This window comes from Trematomus bernacchii, unplaced genomic scaffold (assembly GCF_902827165.1).
Source record: "Trematomus bernacchii unplaced genomic scaffold, fTreBer1.1, whole genome shotgun sequence".
Taxonomy (NCBI): domain Eukaryota; kingdom Metazoa; phylum Chordata; class Actinopteri; order Perciformes; family Nototheniidae; genus Trematomus; species Trematomus bernacchii.
In genome coordinates, this window is record NW_022987685.1 from 2,979,080 (window position 1) to 3,001,999 (window position 22,920).

The 22,920-nt window shown below is 37.9% G+C and overlaps 1 protein-coding gene and 1 pseudogene across 3 annotated transcripts in view; both read left to right on the forward strand.

Moving 5' to 3' along the window:
• Positions 1-22,920, forward strand: part of LOC117487923 (serine/threonine-protein kinase ppk4-like) — a 29,097-nt gene that overhangs the window by 2,717 nt on the left and 3,460 nt on the right. Inside the window, exons 3-7 of one of the 3 annotated variants that reach the window (XM_034136695.1) lie at positions 60-229; positions 316-539; positions 666-789; positions 902-999; positions 2,430-3,599. In XM_034136695.1, the coding sequence (XP_033992586.1) occupies positions 60-229; positions 316-539; positions 666-789; positions 902-999; positions 2,430-2,634 (821 nt within the window). In that variant the 3' untranslated portion in view covers positions 2,635-3,599. Of the gene's footprint in view, positions 1-59; positions 230-315; positions 540-665; positions 790-901; positions 1,000-2,429; positions 3,600-20,224; positions 20,578-20,971; positions 22,903-22,920 lie in introns of those variants that run through there. The other 2 variants (XM_034136694.1, XM_034136693.1) reach the window with 2 other exon arrangements.
• LOC117487935 lies at positions 6,243-18,773 on the forward strand (annotated as a pseudogene).

The following is a 22,920-nucleotide window of genomic DNA, read 5'->3' on the forward strand; positions in this document are numbered from 1 at the left end:
ATTTTTAAGCTCTGTCAAAAATATTGTTCCTAATTTTGTTTTCCTGATTTGTCTTTCAGATGTGAAGGGGAAGGCACGATTAGCTGATTTTGGCATCAGTAGACGATTACCCGAAGGACAAACAACTTGTCGCACAGACAAAGCAGGAACAAGTTGCTGGATGGCCAAGGAGACTTTATCAGAAAAGGACAACACTAAGATAGGGTACAAGTCAAACTCTGACATACAGGTCAGTCGTTCTGCTACACAAATGTTATTGGTCACTATGTGTACACATACTTCCTCAATGGCTTAAATGTTATGTTTATTCTTAAGGTGGCAGGGATGGTGATGTATTATATCCTCTCTGGAGGACACCATCCTTTTGGAGACATATCCTATGAATGTGAGAACAACATTGTTAAAGGGAACTACACTTTGGAGCATGTTCAAGACGTGTTGGCAAAAGACCTCATTGAGTGGATGATTGATGCAGAACCAAAGAACAGACCTAAAGTGCAAGAATGCTTGAAACATCCCTTCTTCAGAGACACTGACTGGTAACATCACTTTAAACATACCCAATTGGTTGTGATTCATTAAACTAATTTGCTGTTATTATTTATCTTTTCTATAAATCGTATAAATCTTTTCTAAATAGTCTAAAAAACATTTTAATTTTTCAGGAAAATAGAATACTTGAGAAAGATAGGAAACAGGGAGGAGGTAAAGAACTATCGAAATGCTGACCAGGAATTAATTTCTTCGCTGGAGAAATGTGCTGGATCCTTCAAACAGTGGAAAGATAAGGTGACTGCAACATAAGTTTTATTCTCTCTTTTAAACCAAAAATGTATCCTTACCACAACTTTTTACAAAGTACTGTACACTTATAACTAACTAACATTTGTGTTGATCACAGTTTCCACCCGAGTTGCTGCAGAAGATGGATGGCAAGAAGAAATACCCTGAAAACATCTTGGGATTACTGCGCTGCATACGAAACCTCCAGGAGCACTAGTACGTAACCTCATACTGAATTAAAAATGATTATTCAAACAAACAAGGATAGCACATTATTCAGGGTTTTGTCTAAACCGGTTAACAGGGTCGCTGCTCCCCATTTTCGGCATGCGCCGTTATACCAAAACGCAAATTTTCCCCGTAAAATGTTAAAGTGATGCCAGAGAACAATATTTCTGTCCGTCAAAAAACTGTATAATTACAAAAAAAATATGAAAGTCTTGTCAAATAGACCGTCAGACGGCATAGACAGCTGTGTTTTTACGGAGCTCTGACGTTGCGTTGTTTTTTACATCCGCGGCGCCATCTTGTATACGGTCGTCATGTTGGAGAAGTGATATCGTATAGTGGAGGAAATAAGTATTTGATCCCCTGCAGACTTTGTAAGTTTACCCATTTACAAATAAATTAACAGTCTGTAATTGTAATGGTAAGTTTATATAAACAGTGAGTAAAAATATCAAAAAGAAAATCCAGAACAATCCCAGCCTTGAGCAGGTCTACAATCATGTCTCTGAGGTCCTTAGACAGCTCTTTGGTCTTGCCCATGGTGGAGAGGTTGGAATCTGATTGATAGATCCGTGGACAGGTGTCTTTTATACAGGTATCAAGTTGATGTTAGGAGTACTTTTTAAAAGGAAGAGGACTTATTTAACCGGTCTGTGGGAGCCAGAATCCTTGTTTGTTGCAAGGGGATCAAATACTTATTTCCCACAGTTAAATGCAAATACATTTGTATCTTTTATATAATGTCAATTTCTGGATTTTCTTTTTGATATTCTTACTCTCACTGTTTATATAAACCTACCATTAAAATTATAGACTGTTAATGTATTTGTAAGTGGGCATACTTACAAAATCTGCAGGGGATCAAATACTTTCCCCCACTGTACAAGATCAACGCCACAGTATTGCCCTCATACTATATTTTTCTAGAAAAAACCCTACTATTTAATACTAAGACCAAGTTATGTAGATGTTCTGCATCGTATCACGACTATCACCTCAGTCCGTTACCAGTTACTGCTCTCTGACCTGATACCCTGGCCACACACTATTGAATGTAACTCAAAATATACTGTAAATATTATCAGTTGGGTATCAAACTAAAAGTGTAAAAATAAGATTGGAACGTGTGTTATCAGTAGGCTAAAGCTAACGTTAGAAGTTCAAAAGAATGTAAGGTAGTTAGCTAGCTAAATGTTTTGTTAAATACAGTAGTATGGCAAACATTCTTCATTCTCTGCACTTTGCCGGACGAATGTAAACAGCATAATAAAAACCCTTCTAGGCATCTAGCAAATCAACAGAAGGGAAGCATTGTAGATCAACTATGATAGAACAACCAAGAAGCACTGATGTAAACAGAATATGCTTCTTCTCATTTCATAACTTAGAGGTAAAATCTTTCCTTTTTTTGTTTGCAGTCAGGATGATGCAGCTCAAGTTGATGTGATGAAGATATATCCTGATCTCTTCGGATGTGTTTACAAGTTTGCCAAGACCCAAGGGTGGAATTCAGAGACCCCGTTGAAGGAAATGTTCCTTAGAGAAAACATCAGCACCAGCTTTACATCCACAAGCCCTGAGGAGCCTCTGTCCCCGTACAAGAGTCTCAACCCAGGGACTTGAAGTGAAGAAGTACTTGAGAGTCTTCTAAGGAGTCAGAGAATAAAAGAACAAGCAATTCTGAAGTAATAGTTTTTAACTGATACTGTATAGTGTCCAATCTGAATACGCCTGCAAGGATTTGCGTGTGCATTGTTCATAGTAACTATTTTCCAAAGGCTGATAGTAACAGTATGTAGATCATAAGATACTGTACTGTAGTTCAATTTTGGGAACTTTCTCCTCCAATTCTTTTTTTAAATAACTTTTTTAAAACATTATTATGATGAACTATACTACCTGTATTTGCAACATTATTTTTGTATGGCTTCAGTCTAGTTACTTTACAAATGATTATACACAAGGCATATGATAAATAAAAACATTAGGAAATTGAAACTGTTAAACCACTGAATTATCTGCATCTCAAATGAATAACTTTTTGTTTAGCTATTGATGCATCGATATTGCCAGTAAAGTACCTGAAACTGACACACTTCTATATTTTAAAGATTTTAATATAGTTTATTTTTATTTTCACATTTACATTTTAGAATATTTTATCATTTTGCATTACCATGTATGTGCTATAATATGTTGGGGGAGCAGAACGTGAGAGTTGATGAACTCTGAAATATATCATCCTATGTTGATTTCTTTGGGACAGTTAGTGTTTTGAGTGATTTTATATTTTTTAGATGTTCTTGTCCATCCTGTCAGAAGGATGGTGAGGAATGAAGTAGCATTCATTCTGTTTTTTGAGGGTACTGAATGTTGACTGACAGGTTACAAAATATACGTATATAAAAATGGACGGCAGTTCCAGTACTTGTAGTTCACAAACTAGACTGTAGCTTTGTTTTTAGAGAAAACCTCAGAAGTCTAAACTTCAACAACATGCTCCACTGGTGTTGGTGATTCTATTTGAATCTTACTGACTGTAAAATAAATGTATCTGTTGATTATCAAAATAAATGTATAACATCTGATTTGATGATTTTCCTTGTGATTGTATTTGGGATATGGCTCAGTGAAATATAGTTTTAACAACAGACCTCTCAGATTCTCCTTTTTACTGATGAGTGCATGAATGAACTTTAACCAAGTCTCCAGGTGTTAAACTATCCATAAACTTATCTGTAAGATTCTGCTTATAGCTTCGTGTGCGATGCAGACGTCTGAATTTCTAACCTAACAACATGTAATCCTTTGCGCAAATTAAGCCAGTGTGTGTGTCATTTTTACCATATATGATGATGTTAAGCCTGCAGCTCAGTTTCACCCCCATAATATGTAGTACATAAGACAAGTGGCAGTGAGTTTCAAACCTAACCTGTTTCGTCATGAACATTTCTAAACATAAAGTACAAGTACAAATTCCCTGTAACCCGACACCTACCAACCCTCTTATCACACACACGGTTTCCATTCAACTTAAACCTTGTTGTGGTTTTAACAATATGAAATATGCAGTAGGTTGCCTTTTTGCCAGAATGACATGCTCTACTCTACATTATGTTATGGTGGAATGTCAACTTGGATTACAAATGGAATGTTCTGACATCAATCAGTTTAACCCACAAGAACCCGGACATCATTTAGACTAAATAGACCACATAGAACACATTTCTGACAAGTAACCCCCCCTAGTGTTAAAGATCTGAAAAGTGATATATATGTCACATTGGGCTTTAATGGTAAAGTAACTCTTATTTATAACTTAATTAATGAGGATTATTTTTTGTTTTAAATTAGTTTGAACATTTTTTAATTGAAGAATTAAGAATATATTAACTAAATATAATTGAATCAGCTAAATTAACTGAGCAGATCATAGTCATATTTCTAATTGTGACATATGTGTCACTCCAGATTGACTCTGAAAGTTTAAGGTTGATGACCCGATGTGACATTAGTGTCACAGCGATATATCTCATTTGTTTCATATCAATTTGATCAAGACATGTTTCCACAACAGGTTAAATGTTATAAAGGGCATATTATGTACACATTTTAATTCTTAAATGGTTTGAATTGTACCTGTAGCAACAAAAAACAAGCTTCTGAAAAGGAAGGAGAACAAATCAAATCGAGGAGGGACTGTTGTGCTCAGAACATCCTCATTTCAAACGGCAAAAGAGATCGAGCGCGGTTGAGTTTGGAGAGATCAATTATTTTAAAGACTCAAAGAAGACATCATCAAATGCATTTTTGATATTCCTAATCATATATTCCTGAATCAGTTATACTGGCAGGGATATCAAACCATGACTAACTTTGTTTCTGCCTATTAACTTTTTGTATTAGAAATTTAAAAAAAATTCTCTTTTACCTGACAAAATGTACATGACAGTCTCTTTGGCTTCACTTTAATAAGTATAGAAATAAGAAGTCACATGATCATATACCAACCACATCTACGTGTGGCTGCCCCATTGGCAAATATGTGTATGGTTTAATTATTTGCTTAATTTCTTCTTGAAACGTTCATTGTATGTGTTTCTTAATAACCCTAATGAAGACCACAAGCCAGGCCCTTTGGTCGATAACAATAAGTTGGTCTTTATTACAAGAGTTGCCCGAGTTTTAAACTCTTGAGACTTTTCTATTCCTGTTGATTATATGCATACACCAATATTGAAAAATCTGTCATGTGCTAAAACGTGGACTATATCTAGCCACCAACTGAGTTCATCTTATTTACTCATTAAAAACATAAATAGTTCATGTTTAATATTCAAAGAACATAAAATATGCTTGCTAAGGACCAAGTGTAACATTGCATTGGATGGGATTCCATGTTTCACAATTTGATACCTGTTTTTGTCTTCCCACAGATACTGTGAAGCAAAGAAGTTAATATCATCCCACAGTTACAAATGGAGCAAGCTTCGGCTAAAATCACCCTACTACTGGGACAGCTTTGTTCACATGAGCAAACTGACTATAAAGGCATTCTGGAAGAATTAGTTATGATAACACGGACAACAAAAGGCCCCACAGACTGGGATCCCAACTTTATTGAGGAGGTTTGCAAGACGATTGCTCCTTTTGTGTGTCAAGACTACTCTGATGACATTCAAGCCTTCATTCATAACTGTTACATGTCTAATATGTGTAATATGTAACGTAAAACGCTTTGAGCACATGGAAAAGCGCTTTAATATATATTTTTAATGAATTATCATTATTATTGTTTAATGCTCTTAAACATATTTGTTCTATAATACAAAGTGCTTTGAATATTACAGGAGGCTCAGTTCATTAATGTCAAAGGATTTAAAAAGCATATTATCTCAATAGTTGTATTTATTTAATAGTTTGTATTCCATCTAGTATTTAATTTAACTTTCTGATTTACTGTTACTCCACCATATGATGCCTTCGTGCTTTTATTGTGAAGGAAACCTTCAATTTACATTGTATTCCTCTAAAAAGAGCGCTTCAGTTTAGCTATTTTACAGAAACATTTATTTTATAGTGTCACATATGGAAAAGTGTTGAATTCATATCAGAATTATTGCTCAAAACGCATATCTTTTTGACAATACTTTTATTTTCATCACTGTACCGGAAGTCGTATATTTTTTCCCCACATCTCATTCCGCGCGAATTGACAGCGGAGCCAAAAAACTGTGACACCGCATCCGGATAAACAAACGGGGGAGTGGCGGCTCGGACTGAGGCGGACAGGCAGCCTGTATCCTGACATCTTTTTGCAAAATATTCCGGATAATAATGCAGTCTTCTAAGAGGAGCGAGAATGACTTGCAGGGGCTGGTGAGCGAGGTGAGTGAGACCGGGAACAGCTGTGCAGAGGCGGACTACTTTTACCGATGCTCCGGTGTCCATATGGAACAGCTTTACTGTTTGAATAGACCGAGGAGCTGTGCAACATCACAAATAAACCCACTTTTTATTCGTTTTTTGTATGATATGCTGTCTACTGGTTGATTTAAGAGGTGAACATGTTATTTTGTCAGGCCTCCGGGTTGGAAATGCAGTGCCACATGCCCACATCCTTAACACGACCTGATGCAACACACCTGTAGGGCTGCTGCATCTCTACATTGCTCGAATTAATCTTTAATGCTATTTAGAACTATTCGACCAAAGGGGGATATATTAAATAGACATTTATATTAGGCTAATGTTTAAAAAAAATTAAATATGGTGATAACTATATTAAAGTTGTGATAAATAAACAGAGATTAAAGTTTACTTGGTTTGTTGCTGCCTTTAATGCACTTCTAAAATACAACACATTGCTGTTGAAGTATTCGTATTAGCACTATCCTATAATAAAGAAAATGTACTTAAGAAAAATGTCTGCTTTGACTTTATTAATGTTAGATAGTTTCATTTTTATTTTAATACTTAGAATTGACAATTTGTCACTATTTTCACATGTTTTTCTCACCAAACAAACCATCCATTAAGTGGCAAAAATAACTGCCTCATTTAAATTGCATTAGTTGCATCTGTGAAAGAGTGGTTATCATGGCTGAGCTGCAGACACTACTACAAGCTGCTATTTAATTTGGTTATGAGCTGAACTGACGGATATGAAGCTTTGCTCGTTTCCCTCTGCTGTGTGTTATCTACATGTAAGGCACTTGGCTTCAGTGTGTGTTTTTCCACCTGTAGGGCACTGGTTGGGGTTGGTATTATTGGCACAGTTAAGTGTTTCTAACATTACCTTCCCTGTTGCACACTTTGAAGCCAAGAAGCTGGATGATACAGTTGATGTGAAAATGTTATATACAGTTGTACTCTTTGGCCCCTGGAATTAACACGAAAAGTGTCAGTGTCAGCAATTAAAGGGCAAAGCGGCCACAAGAATGCCCCGAAAGCTGTGATCAAATCAATGATGTGGAGAGTCACAGTCCCTAACCTGTGCTCTGTGATGGTGTGTGTGCGGTGTTTGTAGTTCCTGGTGTGTAAGCGGAATCTGGAGAGTAAGAAGGAGGCTCTGCTCATCCTGTCTAAGGAGCTGGACACCTGTCAGCAGGAGAGGGATCAGTACCAGCTGATGGCCAACCAGCTGAGGGAGCACCACCAGGGACTGAAGAAGAAGTACAGGGAGCTCATCGTGAGTGCTCATGTTGATCTGTCCTCAGTATTTTCTCTACACACACGTCATTTTTCCCCTGTCCCCGTGCACTCTCCATGTGGACTTCCAGTTTAAATACTAAACTCTTTTCATATTTTAGGACGGTGACCCCTCTTGCCACCAGTAAAATGCAATCAAGTAAGTTGTGGTTAAAATCAAGGACTCCATGTATGCCACTGATGCCAAAAGTATTTCTTACTAAAGCATATCTTATATATCTGCTATATGAGTACTGTATTTTTGTTAAAGTTTTGCTAAGATTGTACATTTTCAGTGTCAAAATAATATCCACTGACTTTATATGTTCTTAGTTCTCTTTTATGATTCAGTCTCTCAAAGGTTTCAAACATAGGAAAATGTTTGGGAAAAATAATACAATAAATAATACTTTTTTAATAATCTAGATTTATTTTATAAATGTTATTATAATACTTATTTTAATATGTATATATATTTAAAATATACAGTAAAGAAATACATATTCTACTTGTGGTTGACACTGGAAATGTGATTATTAAGAGTTATATTGTCTTATTTTGTTTGTTTTCTTAATCTTCACTTGTTTACAGAATTTACTTTCTAGATGTGATGTGGCCAATATCTAGACATCTTGTTTAACAGTTATTTATTCATGTATAATCAGAGTTTAGACAGCTACAAGTGCAATATAGGTTAGAAATCAGCCGCAAAATAAGTGTTAAAGGAGAGGTGTCATGGCCATTTCCACTGATCATAATTCCATTGTTGAGGTATACTAAAATAGATTTATACTGTGCATTTTTCCAAACTCACATTGGTTTCTCATACAGCATCTCTGTAAACTACATGTATTCACTGAATTTCACTATCTGCCTTTAACGGCTCGTTGTAGCTCCAATAGCTCCAGCCCCCACCCTCCCTGTGAGCACAGTGTGCTCTGATTGGTCTGGACGTTGTGAATCACGCAGAGCTCCGTGGAGGTGTTGTTTCCTTGTTTAGGATACATCGCGAAACACAGCCAAACTCATCCTGAGCACACACAAACTCACAGCCGAAGTAAAAACAATAAGTGTGGCTTGATATTGAGTAAGAAAAAGGTTGATAAACTCTGTGAGAATGGGTCTGCAGAGAGAATTTCGCCGCAATCCCAACTGTCTGTTATCAGCCTGCAGCCAGGGAGGAGAAATCAGCAGAGTGTGTGTGTGTGTGTGGAAGTCCGTGGATTGGTCAATTTGGACCAATCAGCGGGGGCTTAACGTAACGGCTCCGCGGACGTAACGTAACGGCTCCACGGATTGGTCCATTTCGTTCCGGGTACCGCATGACCGTATCGTGTCATAGCTCTGGGTGTGGCTACTGGGTGTTCACACGTCACAATGTCCAGGAAGAACATGAGAAATGTCCAACGAGGCGTTTTGGGGAGGTCTTTTCTGTGTTAGATAGACCCTCCAGAAAAACGCGGGCTAAAATCCTTGATTATGCGGGCTAAAATCCTTGATTATGCGGGCTACTGCTTTGCCCGGTCTTTAGCAGAAATGTTCGTAGGCAAATGAGATGGATTCGATTTTTTCATCTTGGTCAGAGCCGTATAATAGTATAATAGTATAATAGTATATAATAATCTATATGGCGCTGATCTTGTTGTTTTCTCTCTCGTGTGAGTTCCACACATTCACTCTACGGTGTTGTTTACCTGCGCGAGCTGATGACATCACTACTTCACGTTAACTTTTTTTTCCCTCAACTTTGTGTGGAAAAATGCGGGGATTATGCGACCTTTTAATAAATATGCGCCATTTTGCTGATTATGCGGTAAATTATGCGATCGCATAATCGCGTTTTTCTGGAGGGTCTAGTTAGAGTTTTACTCCCTACAGGGTGTACTTTGAGAGTTTTTGACTCTGCAGACCATTTACATGCATAAAAACCTTCATAACACACAAGGGGACGGGTAATAACCGGAAAAGCATGACACCTCTCCTTTTAATATAATTCTAAATGAAGTATAGAATAGTTAATACAATGTAATACAAAATTAACACGATTACCATTTTAAATATATTTTTCAATGAGAATAATGATCAAACCCTCTCATATCGTGAATTATATTGTTATTGCAATATCAGCCAAATAATCGCAATTAGTAATATTTCCAAATCATGCAGCCCTAATCTCCATGACGATCCACGTGGCCAATCACCAGCTGTTTTCACGATTCTCCTCCACCTTCTCCTCAGGTGAACCTGGCTCAGCTGCTGAGAGACTCCAGGGAACGAGTGCATGAGATGGAGGAGATGGAGCACAACATGAAGGCTCTGACCGACGAGCTGCAGGACGTGAAGGCGGAGCGCGCCGTGTTCAGGGAGAAGACCTACCGCCTGAACGTGGAGCTCAACCACGTCCTGGGCAACCGTGAGGCACGCATCATTGATGTGGATGCCCTCTGCATGGAGAACAGGTGAGTGGGACACAAGATCTTTGGGAACTACTTTCCCATATCTCCAGTTCTAGAGAGGCCATGTGTTTTCTACAAGCTGCAGATTCCCAGACACTTGCTTTCATTCTAAGTAACTGCTTCCTGTGTAGACATGTCTCCATATTTACCCTCTTTCTTTTGCTTTACTGGGTGTTAACACGTCAGAATTATTCTGTTTTGGAAATAAAGAGATGAATATCTCTTTATAAAGAGAACACAATATATTGTAAAAGCTGAAAAGTGAAGTTAAAGATATAACCACATCTTTAAACGTGTTTTTTTTTAATTATTTCAAATGTTTCAGAGAAATTTGTAATTTTAATTAAGCTAACGGTACGTTTCCTCTGGTCTATTGTGAGAGAATTGTCACATATTGACTTTTTATTCAGTTTTTAGCCACATTTTCATCACAAATTATTCGTTGCTGATGCAGGTATTTGCAGGAGCGGTTGAGCCAACTGCAAGAGGAGGTGAACCTGCTGAAATCCAACATCATGAAGTACAAGGTACAGATGGAGGGCCTCTGACTCTGACGATTCATTTAAACGGTGGCACTGCAAGCTTTATTCCTCCTTTCCCCCCCTCCAACAGACAGCTCTTGAGAGGAGGAAGAACTCCAGTCCTCTTGTGGTTTCATTTGTTCTTAAGAATAATCTTCACTTATTTGCCCACAACCCATTTTTGTAGACATATCTTCAGCAAATATAATATATTTTGTTTAAAACTGTACACATTTAAAAGCTACACGCCTACCAGCTGAGAGCTTAGGACTCTTTACTAAAGGACAGAGGTTAGACATCTGAATACAAAAGCAGGTATGGCTATAAAGTTAAACTGTAAAAGCCACTCAAGGCTTATTTAAGTGAATACAATATGAGACGGCCTAGAGATGTTGAGTTAGTTATGTTGGACATGATTGGACTTTATGGACCCCCCTTTTTTGGGTCTAGTTTGAGGTCCAATGAGGGGCCCTCTTTGAAGAGGAGGACTTTCCCCACGCACCGTGATGGAAGATTCCCACATATTTGGAAGCCCTTTTTATTTGTGGTTTGTGTTTTGTTCATAATGTACATGTTTACATATTGCAGAGTGGTTTTGGGAGCACATATTGAGGAAGCAGTAAAACGTAAGGATGTCTAACAGTACCAATATAGTGTCGCTGAATGTAAATGGTCTAAGCACACCAAAGAAAAGAGAGAGGGTTATAAGAAAATTGAAAAAGGAAGATGTACAAATCATATTCCTTCAGGAGACCCATTTATCCAAATTAGAACGTGAGAAACTGAGAAGGTATGGTTTCAGAAATGTATACGCTAGTTCATATAAGGAGGGGAGGAGAAGAGTTGCAATATTAATATCCAATCAAACCCAATTTGAATATGAAATCAAAGACAAAGAAGGAAGGTATATCATAGTTAAAGGAAGATTAGAAAATGAACCAATAACACTGATAAATATATATGCACCACCAGAAAGCGATAAAACTTTTTCTCTGTTCGATGTAATTGCTGTAGAAACAAAGGGAATCTTAATTTGCGGTGGAGATTTGAATGTAGTTATGAACCATAGTAAGGATACAACTAGTCACAAAAGATCCAAACAGCAATTATCAAAATACGTAAATATATCACTCGAAGAAATCGGGATGATAGATGTATGGAGAACCCTACATCCTTTGGAAAAAGACTTTACACATTTCTCGGCCGCCCATAAGGTCCACTCAAGGATAGACTATTTTCTCATAAATGTAAATGATATTCACAGGGTAAAGGAATGTAGGATAGGAGGGGCAGATGTGTCGGACCCCAATCCAGTCTTCTTAAAAATATGTTTAAATAACAGGACACGACACACTGTCTGGAGACTCAACGCTGGAGTATTAAATAGTGAACAAAGAGAGGAGAGAATAAAAGCAGAAATTAAAAAATACATAGAGGAGAATGACAATGGAACAGTAGACCCTACACTCCTATGGGATGCCATGAAAGCGGTCATCAGAGGGAAATTGATAGCTGAAACTGCGAATGCAAAAAATATTAAATTAGAGGCATGTAGAAAATATTCAAAAAGATTTAGAGAATTGGAAAGGGAATTTCAGAATACAAAAGAATCAGAAACAGACCAAGAAATCAAACATTTGAGAACAAAGATAAATGATTTACTACTATTATGAAACTGGACCCAGAGCCACTAAAATATTAGCAAAACGTTTACCAAAACAAGTTATTAACACTATTAATAAAATTAGGGAACCAGATACAAACGTGCTGACGTATACACCGGAGAATATAGAAAGAATCTTTCAGGATTACTACAGGCAATTATATACACAACCGACATCTGCAGAAAAAGAGGAAATGAGGGCTTTTTTAAACTCACTAGACTTACCGTCAATTGGCAACGCACAAAACGATGTTCTTACAGCGGACATCACAATAGAGGAGGTGAATAACGCAATAAGTGCATTCAAAAATAATAAATCTCCAGGTAGTGATGGATACCCTGCGGAGTGGTACAAGATGTTTAGAGAAGAGCTGGCACCGCTTCTACTATCCTCTTTTAATTGGACAATCCATAATGACAAGATGCCACCATCATGGACTGAGGCAATCATTTCAGTCATACCTAAACCAGGGAGGGATAAAGAACACTGTGGAAACTATAGACCCATCTCAATATTGAACGTGGACTATAAAATATACACAAAAATGATTTCTAAACGACTGAACACTTTTATATCAGAAATTATAGAAGAAGACCAGACAGGATTCCTAAGCCAACGTCAAACACAAGATAATATTAGAAGGACTCTACATATAGTGGACCATGCACAAAATACTAAACAAAGTACTATACTAGTAAACATTGATGCAGAAAAAGCATTTGACCGGGTAAATTGGGAATTTTTGTATCAAGTATTGGAACGATTTGGATTTATTAAGAAGGCAACACAATGCATAAGAACATTATATCAAAAAAGTATTTGGGTGTCATCATTACTAGGGGATTCAATAAAATATGCAAAGCAAACTACAATAAGATAAATCAAGAGATACAAAAAGATATCGAGAGATGGTCTACTCTACCACTAGACTTTACCTCAAGAATTGAGACGGTGAAAATGAATCTTCTGCCACGACTTCTCAACCTGTTCCAATCCCTGCCAGTGGAGGTTCCCCAAACTCAATTTGCAACATGGGACAGGCAAATATCAAGGTTTATTTGGGGGGGCAAAAAACCCAGAGTAAAGTATGAAACTCTCCAGTTACCTAAAAACAAAGGGGGCATGGACCTTCCAAAACTAAAGGAATACTATAATGCTGCCCAATTAAGATATGTTGTATGCTGGTGCAAACCAGATTACACATCAAAGTGGAAGGAAATAGAAAAGGAATGTGTTGAATATCCAATCCAGAATATTATTGGCGATAAAGAAATATACAAGATAATACAGAACCAACTAGATTTAATTACATCCTTCACTCTGAAATTATGGTTTCAAATAGTTAAAAAGCACGGGATAGGGAAAGATATACATTTACTAAAATGGGTAGCATTTGATAGTAGTTTTAAACCGGCTGGATACGATAAGGGATTCAAACTATGGGTAACCAAGGGGATTACAGCATGGTGCACTTTAGAGAAGGATGGGGAGCTGGAGAGTTTCCAGAATTTGAAGGATAAATATGATCTGGATAAACATGACTTCTACAGGTACTTACAAATAAGAGACTACTAAAAAAAGCTAATTAAAAGAGACCCCTCTGCTGAAGTGAATGGTGTGATACAAATCACAACTAATTCATACAAAGAAACCAAAATTAGAATCATAACTGCTCTATACAAAGTATTGTCCTGAAATAAACATTCAACTAAATATATAAAAGAGAAATGGGAAACAGAATTGAACACAACCATTTCAGATGATGATTGGCAAAACATGTGGAAGATACATCAATCATCCACCAATTCACGGATATGGAGGGGATACTCATGGAAACATTTGATCAGATTTTTTATCACACCTAAGATTCAGAGTAAATACTTAAATACAAATCCTCTGTGCTGGAGAGAATGTGGAGAATCAGAGGCCAACCATGCACACATATTTTGGAAATGCCCAAAAATTCTGTGAATCGATACACAAGGTTTTGCAAAAGATACTGAGTTATGATGTTCCTATGGACTACATGGTACTCTATCTGGGCAATTTTACAGAGGAAAATGTTCACTACATAGATAGATATCTTGTAAAAATACTGTTGATAGCTGGCAAGAAAGCCATAACTAGGAAATGGTGCAGGGTGGAGCCTCCTACTATGGAACAGTGGATGGGGATCGTGGAGGAGATTCATATAATGGAAAAAATGACATATCGACTGAGACGGCAAGAAACACAATATGAAGAGAAATGGGAGAAATTGTCAAAGTTTAAGATTCAAACCAGCGACAAGGAATACTGACTGATTGAATAAGAGGAACTGTTCTGACAAATGGTCAAATGAGAATGTGACTCCCGACTGCATTTTTATTTATTTTTTATTTTATATTATCTCTGTATTTGTATCTATAGCTGTATTGCATTGTTTATTTTGTTTGGGTTGTTATGTACGTGCACAGCTGTTGTTGTAATGTTTTTATATAATAAGTGTCAAAAAAAAAACTGTACACATTTTACCAGAACCAGTGTCATATTTCATACATCCATTCACAGAGACATGTGCTGAGTGTTACCATACCATAAGCTTATTACTAACATGTGTTGTTGTCCTCAGGTTCATTGAGAGTAATAAGATGGAGACTGCATCCAAATATTCCTTCAGAGGACTCAGGGACTTGACACACTTGTATGTTCCAACCTTTACAATCATTCCCATACATTGTTAAGACATCTCATCTGTAATATTTATTCGCTAAAGTCATTTTTTAATATGAAGCCATTGTGAACCATTGTAGGTGATGCTTAATAATTCACATTTTATTCAGAATAAGGGTAACAGCGTTGAACATTAATATTGAGTATATATCAAGAATATTAGTTTTTTCTTCAGTGTTTCCAGTCATTAAAGTGTTACTTGTACCTTAAGTCTATAAATATGATGCATGTTTTTCCATTTTCTGTCATTGGAGTAATGATTTTCTTAATAGGTGCCATTTTCTGTATTGATCAATGTCTGTATTTTCCAGGTCTTTGGCAAACAACAACATTAAAGCATTACCTCGGGACGTTTTCAACGACTTGGACTCACTGATAGAGCTGTGAGTTTCATAATCCGTATCAAAAATGAATCCCGGGTCCCATGCATTTCTTCTAATGTATGTTTTAGCTACTTTGTTCGTCTGCAATGAAACTGAGTACCTCTCTTCTGCAGGGACCTGCGAGGCAATGCTTTCGAGTGTGACTGCCGAGCGAAGTGGCTGATGACGTGGCTGAAGAACACCAACACCAACGCCACGGTTTCGGATGTCGTGTGTGCTGGACCAGAGGACATGAAGGACAAGCGCCTCAATGATATGACCAGCCTGCACAACGAGTGCGTCTCAACAGGTGAGAAACACCTGAGCCAGATGGCCTTGTCTCTGTTCTAAGTGGCATCAGGCCACTTGACCAGGTCATCCTAACAAGTGTAAAGAGAAGGCAAAAGTGTGGGGTTTCTAAATTCAGAATGTGCCTTTTCTGCAGATTTCGTCCTCCATCAAGTCCCTGGCATCTGAGTCTCTGTCTGTGGACACATTCAGCTATAAGAACGACGTCTATGTGACGACCACATAGAAATGAACTTCAGGACTTATGATAACATCACAGGTACGGCAAATGTTTTAACTGTGGATGCTGTTGATACATTTTGAGAGTTTGGGCCATTTTGCTTTATAAAATGTCGGCCATTTTGTCTTCTTTCTGAATTTTGAGAAGGAAAAATACACATTTAAGAGTTTTTCTTACTGTGTTTTTGTGTTTGTAGATTCAGTAGCACTTACAGCAGTTTCATTCCCATTGTTTACAGTTTTTACTGATCTATGGAATGATGCAAATAAATATCCTAAAATCCCTCTGTACAAACCTTTAACTCTGATAGGTTTGAATTTACAAATAGAGAATTTTCCACCTGGCATTATACTGTATTCAAGTTTCTGTACTAGTAATGTATTTAAATTAAATTAAATTAGCACATATTTGATAAAAATGAATGGCTAATTTGCATATTTAAACACAGCATTTCAGAAAACCTGTCCAGCCAGTAGTGAGCTGGGGAAGTTTGAAAGTGTTTTTCAATAACAACCTTTTACAATTTGGTATTGGCCCATTTATTTTAATTTCTCCGCCTTTCAGGTCAGTCCATTGTGGGGTGCAAGTCAGTGGTCATCCAGGACCAGGTGTTTGTCATCGTGGCTCAGCTGTTTGGTGGCTCCCACATCTACAAGTTTGATGAGGACCAAAGCAGCTTCAGCAGGTTTCAGGACATCGAGGTGTCCAAGATCTCCAAGCCCAATGACATTGAGGCGTTCCAGGTGGGCTCTGACTGGTTCTTTGTGATTGCTGACAGTTCAAAAGCAGGCCTGTCCACCCTCTACAAGTGGAACGATAAGGGCTTTTATTCCTCGCTGCACGAGTGGTACCGCGACACAGACGCAGAGTTCCTGGACTTGGATGGGAAGGCGCACCTTATCTTGGCGAGCCGCTCGCAGGTGCCTGTGATCTACCAGTGGAGCCGGAGCAACCAGAAGTTTGTCCTGCAGGGAGAGATCCCTCACATGGAGGACGTTGTAGCTGTGAAGCACTTCCGGATCAAGGAGGAACTCTACCTGGCTATGACGCGCTATATCGGTGACTCCAAAATCCTTCGTTGGGGTACCAAACAGTTTACAGAGATCCAGGCCTTGCCCTCACGAGGCTCCATGATTCTCCAGCCTTTTTTTTTCAAAGAGCGTTACTACATGGCTCTGGGAAGCGATTACACCTTCTCGCAGATCTACATATGGGATGATGAGAACAAACTCTTTGACCGCTTCAAGGAAGTGTACATCCAGGCACCGCGCTCCTTCACTGTGGTTTCCACCGACCGCAGGGACTTCATCTTCACCTCCAGCTTCAAGGGAAACACGCAGATCTTTGAGCACATCATGATTGACTTGAGCTTGTGAGGGGCCTTGTCATGGCCCCCAACATCTTGGTGGAGGGGGAAAAAAGGACTAAAACACACTTTTTCAATTTCAATCCCTTCATTCGTTTCCGTCCCAAGTAAAAGCTGGGTAAAGATGTGTTTAGAATTCTTATAGTTTTCAAGCTTGATGGCCTTGTCCAAATATCTGTTTCCATGGTCTTTCAGACTTCAGAGACTGAGAGGGCGAGTCAAGAGGGTGGACAAGCGTAAAAGGAGGCTGGTATTCTCCTAAAAATCCAGCTCACATTCCTGAAGGTGGAATACTTTCATATCATTTGGATCTATTTTCAGTTTAATATCCCCTATCCTAATGGTTTTATACCCTAACTAATATACAACAAGACCTAAGAGAAGTATCATATTATTTTCTTATGTTCTCATTAAGGGCATGTAACAGGTGTGATTGCTCCTCGTGTGCCACTTACCTCATGCCCTCATGTGGTGATTGTTGCCTTATCAGCTCTGGGGTTCTGTGTCCTGATTGGCCCACAGTGCCTCCCTCTGGCCGTGATGAAGTATCACACCCCTTTTTCCAAACAGGGAATGTCTTGAAAGCACAAACCTTTAATTATCCTAGGTGAGACCCCAGCCCTTAGAGTGTAGTTGTTACGAGACGAATGTTACTGTAGGTGCTATAGATTATATCGCTTACAGTAAATAAGGTACCAGTGGTTTGTGAGGTGGAGAAATATTCAGGACTGGATATAGCTAATGCCTTTTTAGACTAACATGTGAATGGAATCAACTTTTAGACCAGATTAACTATAGTAGAAACTGATAGAAGCTCTTTAAGTGTTTCAGGGAACAAATCTACATACAAATAAAAAAAGCAACCCGAGTTGTTGTACTACTGACATCATTTAACTTTTTCTTTGTCAACTAAAACTTTAAAAGGCTCCTCACTGAAGAAGTGATAGCTCACATTTATGAACAAAATAAAAAGACATCATTTGTTTGTCTACAAATGAAGGAAACAATGTGTTAATGTAAATATGTTCACTCTAGTTGAGAGGCTTTTTCCGTCTGTCATTCTCTTCTTACTAATACTGAATGTTAACTTACAAGCTACAACATGTACATACAACATGGACTGCAATGCCACTACCTGTTTGTCACACAAAAACTGAACAGAACTTTGCACTTACTTTTAAAAAAACTAATAAAAAAACATTACTGCAACTTGCAAGCGCATGACATTCAAAAAAGGGTGTTTGCTCAATTATTTTGAAATGAACCTAACAAACTCAGAAGTCTACAAGTGCTTCTTCTCATTAAGAGAATGGTATTGTAATTTTAAAAAAGCATACTGGAATATGCAAGCTTTATAACATGCGGGTTATTTTGTATGATTTTGTTTTAAGCATATTGAATGTTACTCAAAGTATACTGTAAATATAATCAGTTGGGTATCAAAATAAATGTGTAAAAATAAGATTGGAAGGTGTGTTTTATCATTCATTGGTCATCAGGATGAAAGGGCTCAGTCATTATGTCAAACCCAGAGTAAATTATCCAATGACTGCAGTTGCTCGCATTTAGTGTCTTTTAGCTTTGTTTTGATAGGCTGCAACTTCCGGGTTTAAAAGTGATTTAAAACCTGCATTTGCAAAAAAAGTCAGATTCTATCAAAGACTATAAGAAAATTACTCTAAATATCACTTTTCTGACCTTACATTTTCCTGACAAGTGCATGGTATCGATCTCTAGTTCCAAGTATCTTTCAATACAGCGTGATGTGTATTTAAAAAATGATGTTCTTTTTTTAGTAAAATAGACACTAAAGCAGCGTATGCTTATGGGCGGAGTAAACGTGTGATTGACAGGTTGCTACAACAGTGTTGTTTGCTTTTGGTGTGTCCAGTGTTTTGGTTTTCGAACCTTAACCCTTTCACAGTATGTTTTTAGTTAATGGTAAAATGTTTCCCGCCTAAAATGTATTTTCCACGTTCAGTTGTATTAGTTTGTGTCTCTTGTGGTTCCAAAAAGGAATAGATGGTGACATCCAAAATGCTTTACTCTGAACAAATAGTTGTTAACGTATCTGTGACTATATCCACATTTTGTATTCACTCTAAGGCTGCAACCTCACTGTTTTGGTTTAGTGGATTTTCAGTGAAAAAGCTCTCATGAGACAAATTATGTTACAAACCACTATAATGTAATTCAATGTGAGCTTTCACAGGAAGCCTCTGCTAACAGTTAAACCACAATGCAAATGAGCACTGTCAAAACGAAAAGGACTGTGACATAAATCTACAGTTCAACAGTCAGTCGGCAATACTGGGTTACAAATGAACAAATCAAGAGTTTGGGGTAAAGATGGCAGCTTCCTTACAGATATGACCATAAAATACAGAATATTACTTTATGCACTAACATCACATGTGCACATCTACAGCACAGAGTTACATAATAGGTCCAGCTGATAACCCTCTAACTCAGAATGCTTCATATCCTAACCCTAAACCCATTTTATGTGCCTAGTTTGACGGTGTAAGTAGCACAGCTTACTGCAAAAAGTCCTACCACAGCAGAATTATACAATCTGAAAGTTGAACCATTGTCAGATAGGAACCTGTTTGTCTTTCTGTTATCCATTAGAAAGATGGCAGAAGGGCTTATTTACACCAACAACGTTTTTTCTGTCAATGACACAGTTGCTGGTTCTTCTATAACTCCAGCAGTGGCCAAAAAAGTGTAGGTTCCCGGTTATTTACACAGTGTTGTCTTGGAAATGTAGGCTGCCATTTAAGATATCATTTCTTTAAAGACAAAACAAATGTGTTTAAAAAAAAAATGAATTCTTCGCTTCCCACAAATAGACAGGTTGGAAGTAGCCGATCCTGCTTTGATTCTTAAGATTGAAGTGCTATTTCTTGTGCATTTATTTATTTATATATATTGTAAAAGTTCCTGCTGTGCCCTCTATGATAATGGTAGTATGTAAGTATAGCAAAACAAATGCAAATGCTTTGTGAACCTTTGTATTGTAAATGTGCAAACCCTACTTTAAATAACTTTAGTTTCTATTTCCTGCCTCATACTGTCGGATCTTTCTAAAGAGACATAGAGGGAGTGGTAGGGACTGTTGGAAACCCCGCCCATCTCGCCCAGCAAGTCCCTACAGACAGCGAGAGGCAGAGAGGAAGAGTGCCAGAGTCGGATAGGACAGAAAAAGCACAACATGTTAAGTTTTGATAAAACTCATACTGCTGCAGACACCCCACGTTGACATCGTAAGTTAATTTCTCTTCAATCCTCTAATACCGTTTTAGCTTTAAAATTGTACTTTAGAATAATCCGTGTGGTCTCATAAGACGAGCACACTCGTGTTTCCCTTCTCCTGTTCATGATCCATTCTTATGGTTATTTGATGTAATTTATAATGAATGTTTATTTAATAGCACTATATGTATATCCTTGTTCCTATGACCCAAAGCTATAAAAGGATGTTCACAGAAATGGTCATTTGATCTGTATCTCCCTAAATGTAGTGTTGGTAAACGGAATATGGTTTAGAAAGCATTCTATAATCACACGCTAACATTTTAAAAGTAATGCTTGTCAACAATTTAAAGTGGCACCAAATATTGGAACAGTAACATCATAGTTTTGTCTTTTTTGTCACAGGTACCTTGACATGGAAATGAATATCATTACACAGGTGGAAGTGACACTCCACCCAACCAAAACACATCCTATAATAGAGAGTATTTTTAACAACAACCTCAAGAGGCTACAAAAATTAGTAAAGGAAACCAACATTAATGAATGTTACCCATGCAAAGAAGTTAATGACCATATAACTCCACTGATAGCTGCTGTTGTAAATCACAATGCAGATATTTTTACATTCCTTTTGCATCGGGGTGCTGACCCAAACAAGGCTTCCCCTAAAGGCTTAACACCTCTGCATTATGTATCACAATCCAAAGCACAAGTCCTTTTTGCAGTGGAACTGCTTAAAGAAAAAGCTAATCCAAATGGATGGAGTCGCATATTCACACCAGTGCAAGCTGCTGCCATCAGTGACAGGGACGATGTCTTCAGAGTTCTCCTTTCAGCTGGTGCAGCGGTAATGTTGTTTCCTGGGGCTGAACATAAATGTCACAATGAAAATATATCTAAGATGATTCATGACCTTGCATCGAGGGGAGATAAATTGTGCTCCAAAATCAGATATTTCCTAGATATGGAAATTGCTGTGCCAGAAAAAACTCCTGAAGAAGTGTTCAAAACGTTTGACAGTCACATGCTGTTGGAGGATCCTCAGACCCATCTGACAATGATTGAAAGACTTTTTACTGCAGCTGGGCAACATATAGAAAAATACAAGCAGCTAAGTATCAAATGGCTGAAGGACACTGGAAATCTTGACACGTACATTGCAGGTGCCGTCAGTCGCTTTCCAAACATTCCCCAGGACTATGTTGACATGTCAATTGTCACTTTACATGCAGTTTTTTGCACTCTTGAAGATATACCAAATGAGCAATCTTTGGATATAATTCCCCAACTACTGAACCAGCTTAGCTCAAAAGAGAGACCTGATAGATGGCTAAATGTTTTGCTCACACTATATGTGATAACACAGAAAACAAAAGGCACAAATAGATGGGATCAGAACTTTGTTGAGAAGATATGCAAGACAATCGCTCCTTTTGTAGAGAACCGAAACACTTCTGACATAAGACTTTTCACATACGGCACATTCGCAAACTTACTTTCAGTTAAACATGCAACCAGCATCTTTGCATCAGTGGGGATAACTTCAGTGCCTGAGGACATACTGATGTCTGCAGAAATGGATACAAATGAGAAGCTGAAAGAAGTGCTTAAGCAACTGAAAGATCATCTCAGCAAGCCAAGCATGGACTCTGAGGACTCTACAGTCTTACCTGAATCCAAAAAGAAGAAAAAGAAGAAGAAAAAGAAAAACAAGGAACAGTCAGAAAAGCAAGAAGAACCAAATGAGGAAGTCACTGCTTCATCTAATCCAACAGTAGGCCCTGTTTTGGAGTCCACTTCAAATGTGAAGCCATTCTATGTCCAAACTACTGAATCAATGCCACGCAGATGGGAACAAAGCAGCGTGAGGTGGAGAGAAAAGTTAGAGAAGCTTGTGATGAATGTTACAGATGAAAGTGAGGAAACTAGAATTGGGAGCATGATATATGTGGATGAAGAAGAATTCTGCATAGCACAGGGAAGCAATGGCACTGATGTCTTCTTGGGGCTGAAAGATGATGGCACTGAAGTTGCTATTAAGAAAATGTATAAACGCAACTATCCATTGCTAAAGTGTGAAGAAGGATTTCTACGACTTCCGGCTCTTGATCATCCATTCATTGTGAGATACATTGACTTTGCAGAAGACAAAAACTTTGGATATCTTGTTCTTCAACTGTGTGAATACACTTTGAAAGAACACATTGAAACTCATGATGATGATGGCCGGAGAAAGGAACTTGTCCGTCAGGTTCTCGAGGGTCTAAGTGTTCTTCATTGTCAAGCACGTCCCATTCTCCACCGGGACCTCAAACCACAGAATGTTCTGATCGGTAAGATAAGTTTACAAT